The sequence below is a fragment of the Propithecus coquereli genome, unplaced genomic scaffold (assembly GCF_000956105.1).
Source record: "Propithecus coquereli isolate 6110/MARCELLA unplaced genomic scaffold, Pcoq_1.0 Scaffold435, whole genome shotgun sequence".
NCBI classification, from domain to species: Eukaryota; Metazoa; Chordata; class Mammalia; order Primates; family Indriidae; genus Propithecus; species Propithecus coquereli.
In genome coordinates, this window is record NW_012150119.1 from 159,276 (window position 1) to 167,519 (window position 8,244).

At 48.6% G+C, this 8,244-nt stretch overlaps 1 protein-coding gene across 1 annotated transcript in view; it reads left to right on the forward strand.

Moving 5' to 3' along the window:
- GLP2R (glucagon-like peptide 2 receptor) overlaps nt 1-8,244 on the forward strand; it is a 51,242-nt gene extending 42,998 nt beyond the window's left edge. The window contains exons 11-13 of the mRNA XM_012653932.1: nt 1,575-1,713; nt 6,581-6,622; nt 7,618-8,244. Coding sequence (XP_012509386.1) covers nt 1,575-1,713; nt 6,581-6,622; nt 7,618-7,953 — 517 coding nt within the window. The 3' untranslated portion in view covers nt 7,954-8,244. The remainder of the gene's footprint in view (nt 1-1,574; nt 1,714-6,580; nt 6,623-7,617) is intronic.

Sequence of the window (8,244 nt, forward strand, 5' to 3'; positions counted from 1 at the left end):
TGAGCCAGAGGGCTTTAAAAACACTCCTGGAAATACAAAACCCTCTAGTCTCTCGTCGGGAGCATGGTACTACTGCCTAGTGAAGTGACTCCCACATGGGAGGGGTGGGCGTGGGATGGATCTGAGCTCAGCTCAGGAGAACTACATAACCAGGGCCCGCAACTCCACCTCCCCACCTCACTGGCCTCTCCTGACAGTCAAGGCTCTGGTCCATGCAGCCATGTGGCTGGGTGGAGTCCCTTCTTTGTGGTCTCCTGCTCTCCTCTTCCTGGCTTTAGATGCTTTCAGTGCGCAAAGGTGAGTTTTTCATTTGTCTATTTCACTGATAATATTGCATTGCAATGGCTCTCGCAGACGGGATTCACAGTCAGCTCTTTCTCTTGGATAGAGTTAAACCTTCCTTAAGAAACTACCCATGAACTGATGCTACGCTGTGTCTACACCTTTAACTCCTTGGCATTTGGGAGGAAACCTCCTCCTAGTCTGGCCCTTTATGAGAAACTATTTGGCCTAAAAAATCATTACAATTAAGCTCTACTTTCTAATGTGTATAAGACAGTAGCTTTGTTTGTACACTGAATATGAGTCATCTCTGCTAATGTGGTTAGTTTTAAACCAAGCAGCTCAATGGTAAAGCGCAATCACTCCCAAACCTGCTGCTTCTCAAAATCCCATGGGAGTTCCTTAAAAATTCCACATTCCTGAGACCCAACTTCCAGAAGTTTGGATTCACGGTGTTGACACTGGAGCCCAGGAAGTGACATTTTTTTTTTGAAAGCTCCGTAAGGAATTTTAATAGCCAGCCACATTTGGGAACCACCAGTCTGGAGCATTTGGACTGCAGCTGTGCACTTTACACGTGGGTGGTACAAAGGAATGTTTGTGTTTTCACGTGTGTAGACTGTATACAACAGCAAACCTCTGTGCCGCACTTTTTACGAGGAGGATCTGTTTTTCATTTCCTGTAGCCCTTGCTGTCACCAGGGTTGACAGCAAAGCCCAGTGTGTGAAGTATGTAGGGCCTGGAGGTTAAGTCAGAAACCCCACTTCCAGGCTCAGATTTGCTACTCAGTGTCTGTGTGACCCTGGGCAATTCATTTTCTCTCCCTTCTCAGGGCAACATTGGAAGTATTGTTGTTGAAAGTCCTGGGTAGAGAGAGAAATAGAGGCATCTGCTAGCCAGGCAACGGGAAACTTGTCAAACCTGGTAGGGGTGGAGTGTCCTAGGGTGGCAGCTACTTGCATGGAAATCCATCCATCAGGCAAAACATTAAACTCTGTAGGCATCTATAGAGGATAATGAGAATCTATATGGAGGAATTCATTCATTCATTCATTCATTCATTCAATTCATGTTTCCTGAGCATCTCCCATGCGTCAGGTGTAGGGATGCAGCAGTGAACAAGACCACAATGGCCCTTAAGCATTAAATGTATAGTTAAGGAGACCAACTGGAAAACCAACAATTTATCAGTGTGATAAGAGCCACAATAAAGCTGTGCACAGAACAGCAGAGAATGTGTTGCCTATTCCCTGCCTGGCCTTCATGACCATTATTTGGTTGTCGTTTACAGATTGGCAAAATCAACGCTGGTCCTCATTCCTTTATTGGGTGTTCACGAGATTCTCTTCTCCTTCATCACTGACGATCAAGTTCAAGGATTTTCAAAACTTGTACGACTTTTCATTCAGTTGACATTGAGCTCCTTCCATGTAAGTAGGAGTCTGCAGCATGACGCCTTGGCTTTGGAGAAAATAGGCTCGGAATTGAGAGAGGCCATGGATGAAAATAGAATTCTAGCACCAGCAGGCTTTATCTGTGAGGGCCCCTGATGTTAGAAGGGCGTGCAGAGGGGGAAGTGTTGCTCTGATCCTGCCAGCATGATTCCATGACTAAGAAGGGAAAAGTGGTCTCTTCCCTGGGCTGTAATAGTTGATGTGACTCATGGTCCTATTAACTATGAGTGTCGACTTGAAGCCTTTTATTAAGTGCCTATTTTTGCTGGGCTCGCTGCAGAGCATTGAACAAAATGAGCCTTGTCTGCGCTTCAGGTGACAGGTACACAGAGCACAGCACAACTTGGGTGGGCACTAGTGGGTCCAGACTGGGAGGTTCTTGAATCTTGACAGATGTGTGGGGGCTGAAACTAGCATCAAGAGGCCAGCTGTGGTTGCTACCTGGATACTTTCATCATCTATTGCTTAAAATTGTTGTCCATGCCTTAGTAGCTTAAAAATGACATTTAAAAAAATTATTTCTCATGATTCTAGGAGTCAGGAATCTAGGTAGGCTCTAGTAGGGATGGCTAACCTCTGTGTCTGTGATGCCTACTGGGCTGGAACTTCCCAAATGGCTTCTTCACTCACTGTCTGGTGCTGAAGTTGCGATGGCTCACATGGCTGGGGCTGGCTTTATTTCTGTAGCCTCATTTCTCACTATCAACCACCTTCCTTCCTTCCTTCCTTTTTTCCTTCCTTCCTTCCTTCCTTCCTTCCTTCCTTCCTTCCTTCCTTCCTTCCTTCCTTCTTTCCTTCCTTCCAGAGACACCAAGTTCCCTGTATCTGAGTCTTAAAGCCACTGCCACAAGACAGGGTCAGGTGTGGAGATTTTGTGCACAGAGCAGAGAAAAGGTGCCTGCCCACTGCATGCTCACCAACAGCCAAAGGACAGAGCCTGAGGTGTAGGTGTGATCTGGGAAGTTGGACAATGGTTTGTTTGTTTGTTTTCCCCTCTTAAATTCTTTGTGGCTTTGAACTGAGACAGGGGATTCATCAGTAATTTTTTGTTTTATTATGAAAACATGTTTAAATGTATTTCAGTCTTTTAGGGGATTTCAAAAGCTAAGATTTAGTAATTTGGATTTTTTGTGTTGCTTGTCCTTAATCTTCTTTCAAAGGTAATCCCAAATTAGAAAAATCAAAACAAAGCAAAATGAAAGCAAAAGCCTACAGCTGTTATATCAGTAGTATTTGGTGGCCTTTTGTCCCCTGAGGGCATGATCAGCCAGTGTGAGCCCTTATCACCTGATCTCATACACTCAAGACCAGTTAAAGATCAGACATTCAGGTGGAGCTAAGTGAGGCAAAGTTCTGAGACAGAATGCTAGTCTATCAGACCTCTCTGACACGGGAGGATGTTTTAGTCATCTATGGCTGTATAACAAACCACACCAAAATGTCATGGCTTAACACAATAACCACTGTATTATTTTTAATGATTCTGTGAGCTAGGTTGTCTGGGCTCAGTGTGGGTGGTCCTTTTGATACAATTTTTGGCTGGGTCTACAAACATCTGAAGGCTTGATTGGGCTGGAACAGACGAGATGGTTGATTCACATACCTAGATCTTGATGGTAGCTGTTGGCCAGGACCTCAGCTAGGACTGTAGATCAGGGAGCCTCAGCTCCCTTCTGTGTGGCCTCTCCATGTATCTCGGGTGTCTTATAGCAGGCATGCTGGACTCTCAGAGCATCCCAAGAACAAATGTTCTAAGACGGAGGAAGTAGAAACTTCTAGCTCTCTCAAGACATAGGCTCAGAAGTTCCAGGGGTCACTTCCATGACATTATATTGGTAAAAGAAGTCACAAGGTCATCCCAGATTCAAAGGAAGGAAAAATAAAGTGCATTTTTTGATGTGAGGAGCCGTGTGAGCCTACAGAGAGAAGAGGAATCATTGGAGCCATCTCTGGAGACTAGTTACCACCGTGGGTCATTTGTTTCTGCAGCGGCTAGAGCCCTGCTCACCACCTTGCACCACTGAGGAATATAACAAATCAGAGTGACTCTGCAGGGTATTTTGTGCCAGGGAGCCAGAAAACATACTTAGAGGGCAGGGACCTCCCACCCTCTGAATACCCCTGCACTGTTCCCTCCATCCTACCAGGCAGATGCAAGAGCATGGGTGGCCAAATGTGTGGGGGCACATTTGGTGGATTATATTAGGGAATCAGCAAGAATAAGTATTAGACCTAAAGCTTCCTTCCCTTGCTGCTTTGGAGGGTCCTTCCCTCTTCAAGGGCTTACGGCTTAGAGGGTTCCACCAGCCTCCTGCTGTTGATGGAGCTTAGGAGAGATTGCCAAGTGGTGGTGATACATGAAGTGAGAGTCGTGTGCTCTGTGGGCCCCACTCCCTTCACACTTGCTTGATCTAGAATGAGAACCAGACTCTAGGATGTTCCTAAAACAGTGAAGCAAGAGCCTGAAGAAGTGAAAAGACACATTTGTCATGGAAATCTTATTGTAGCCAACTTGTTTGTGAGAATTCTGGCACACTGAAAGGCAGCTCTTCTGATATCACGTGCCCAGAGGCAAATATTTTATTACCTGTGCGCCTACTGTACAGGGCAGCTGTGAGTGTCTGATGGGATTGCATGTGTGGAAATGGTTAACTGGCACCACCGTGCCCCTGTTGAGAAGCCACAGCTATGACGTATCTGGTGTGTAAGAGAAGTTCCACACTGTGGGCAGCATCCAACATTGGGTTGATGTCGTGATTGCCAGCATGGAGATTCTGGCCCGCTCCAGAAGGGACATGCTGAACAAAGCTTATGTAAGGAAGAGGAGAAACACCTTGTCCAGGGCCACATGTCATTATCATCATGAGATATTGGAGGTCCCTGCCACTGGGACCTTCCCCCTTGAGTTAAAAATGTGTCCTTGTGTGTGAGTTCTGGCATTTTATGACTCTTCCCAGCATCGCTCAAGTACCCAGATCACATGCCTAGCTCTGACATATCGGACACGCAGCCCCTTCCACAGACCCTGGCGTCGATTAGGGAAAGCCAGGGCACGTAGGTTATCATGTGACTGACAAATCAGGGAGCGTAGAAGTCTGGGGAAAACAGTGGAAACAAACATTGACTGAAGCCTCTTTGATGCCAGACCTCTGGTAGTTAAGCAGTGAATCCAGAAAAATGTTCCCAATTCAAGAGATTATCCCTTTATCGAGACTTCCCCAACACAAATGCTTTGTAAATGAAAATGCCATAGAAAGGTGGCCTATTGTTTTCATTTTAACCCTCATGTCCGTAATTCTAAATAACTAGGAAGAGAATAGAAAGGAAATTATGTCGTCATGTCTGACGTTGTACTAGGCAAGATTCTTTTACAGTGGTAAGTGACAGAAACCTCATTCATTCATTCACTCACTCACTTATTGATTCAACAAATATCTGTTGAGCTCCTGTTTTGTGCCAGGCATGGTTTTAGGTGCTGGGGATCTGGCGTTGAAAAGACTAGATGAGGATGCTAGTCTCGTTGGGGGTGGGGGCTGGGGAGGAGCAGAGAACAACCAGGTAGACAAATAAGTAACAATGCAGCTCTGGTGGCATCATGAATACAAAATAGAGCTCTGTGATGGTGACTGCTAACAAAAATTGGATGGTCTGGAAAGACCTCTTTTTGGCAATATTTGAGCTAAGACCTGAATTTTGAGAAGCCAGGTAGACAGAGATTTAAGGAAGAATGGTCCAGAAAACAGAAAGTGTGAAGGGACTCAGTGTCTCCTCCTGGTATTCATGTCCTTGTGTCCACCCCTCCCACAATGAATAGGGGTGACCGTGGCCTCCCACTAACCACAGCCCCAGCTTGCCAGCCACGGGAGCTGCTTTGGAAGCAAGTCAAGTGGTCAGATGACCAGTTCCAACCAACATCCTGACTACAACTTAAGAGTTACCTTGAGTTATAACACCCAGCTAAGCCACTGCCAGATTCTGGGCCACAGAAAGTGTGTGAGATGATAAATCTTTATTGTTTTGATCCACGACGTTATACAGCAGTAGATACCCAATACCTAAGCTTGACATGCTGGAGGAGGCCGGAAGGCCTCGGTGGCTGGAACAGAGTGGCTAAGGGCAAGCGTGGTACAAGATGAAGCCAGTGACACAGGCAGGAGATGATCTATCATTTCAAAGGAAATATTCTCACAAGAGAAAGGGGTATTTATTATCTTACATAAGTGAAAATTTCAGGATCAGGCATAGGTGGATCCAGGTACTCAGAAAGTAGCATCAGAAATCCGTCTGTCACCATCTCTGGCCTCTGCTTTTCTCTGTGTTGGCTTCAGCCTCAGACAGGCTCTCTCCATGTGACTGGGAAGATGCCCGCCAGTGTCTCCGGGCTTGCGTCATCTATGCAGCTGGCAAATGCAGGGAAGACAGTGCCACTCTGTCCTCCCTCCCAGTGAAAAGAACTCTGATTGGCCCTGCTTGGGTCACAGGCCCATTTGGGCTGATTGTGGTGATGGCCATCCTAGAACGTGGGAACCGCATGATTGACAGCCCTGCCACACCAGAAGCTCAGGGAGTATGGGAGGGTCAGATTCCAAAAGGGAAGGATGCGAGTCAGACAGAAAAATTAGCCAGTGCTCACATTGGACAAGTGGAAATGGGACAGTGGCCTTGCCCAGTATTTGTGTAGCTGAAGGAATGACTGGCTCTAGTTAGTATAAGCAGTGTAGCTGCGTGCCTCTTCTGGGGGCTCCTCCCACTGAGGCAGGCCCTTGGGCTTTGCCAGTAACTCTCAGAGACACAGAGACATCTACCACGTCAAATCTCATGCCTTGTCTTCTTTCTGTTCCAGGGATTCCTAGTGGCCTTGCAGTATGGCTTTGCCAATGGAGAGGTAAGATTTCCACGCTGCCATCCCGACTTTCTGCGGTGGGGCTGGACTCCTACGCCCTAGGGGTTTCTGCTGAGGTGATGGTGCTGTGGGTAACGTGCAGTGGCCAGCACATGTCGGGACAAATTTGCACCGTGAGCCGCCAGGAGAGAGAATGGGAGGCTGCTTAGACGAATGGGAAAAGGTGTCAGGATGGGTGTAAGGAAGTTCAGAACCCAGCCCTGGCCCCACTGGAGACAGCAGTATTCAAGTGTGGTGGAGGAAACAATCTTGAACTTGGGAGTCCAAAAATCTGGATTCAAGCCTTGGATCACCCACTTAGGAGCTCTGTGAATTAGGCATGTCACCATGCCTTGTTTAGCCTCAGTTTCCCTACTGGTAAAATGGGAATTATAACCGTCCCTACCTCATCGTGTTGCCCCAGGCATGCCGAGCACTGGAGAGCTACGATTGCCGTTAGTGTGAATAGCACTGCACAGCCCCAACCAGCTCCCTGCTCCCCTTGGGAAAGGCTTGAAGGGGGAGGGGCAGGGGGCAGGACAGGCGTTTTCTCCTGTCTTTAGTGAGTTTCCAGCCTCCTTCCAACCTCCCCTCCCCCACTCCAGGTTTAGATCTTTTTTTCTGTCTCCTCTCGCTGGGATGCAAGCTTCCTGACCGCGGAACTCTCCTCTATTTCGCTCGCCGCTGCCACTGCTGTATCTTCACGCAGAGGCTCCTTACCCGCGGCAGGTTTCAGCTCAAATGCCACCTCGGCACAGTCCTTTCCTGACCTCCACATCTCCAGTTTTGTCTCCTTTATACACTGTCCCACGCGATGGTCTCCGCGCACCCACCATCTGACGTGCTTGTGCGTCTTCACCTCTCTTTGCTTGTCTTCTCCAGTTAGCAGGTAAATTTCCCAAGGGAAGCCCAGCGTGGCTGCTCAGTAAATCTTTGCTGAATGGACACATGCCTAAATGACTCCAAGACGGTAACCCCGCCCCTGTCTCACCTGACAGGTGAAGGCCGAGCTTCGGAAGCACTGGGTCCGCTTCCTGCTGGCCCGACACTCAGGCTGCAGAGCCTGTGGCCCAGGCAAGAACCTCCGGTTCCTGGGCAAATGTCCCAAGAAGCTCTCGGAGGGAGATGGCGCCGAGAAACTTCGGAAGCTGCAGCCCTCACTCAACAGCGGACAGCTCCTGCACCTGGCCATCAGGGGGCTCGGGGACCTGGGAGCCCGGCCCCACCAGGGCCACGCACCCTGGCCCCGGGGCAGCAGCCTGTCTGAGTACAGCGAGGGGGATGTCACCCTGGCCAACACCATGGAGGAGATTCTGGAAGAGAGTGAGATCTAGGGTGGAGCCCACAGCTCTGCCTCTGCTTCTGGGGACTTCTGAGAGGGCCAAGGAGGTAGGAGGTAGAGCAGGAGGGATGTGGCTGAGCTCAGAACTGTTCCCCCGTTCGCCATGCCACTTGGACGGGAAGTCTGTCTCAAGGCCCTTCGAGATCTGTGTGAAAGAGGCTGTGTGACGCTCACACCTTCTGCCTGCCCTTGTCACCCTAATAACACCCACTGCAATGGCCGTGAGACCCTGGGGCCTGGCCCTAAATTCAAGGGAATGGACCCTGACGTGAGGAGAGAGGTC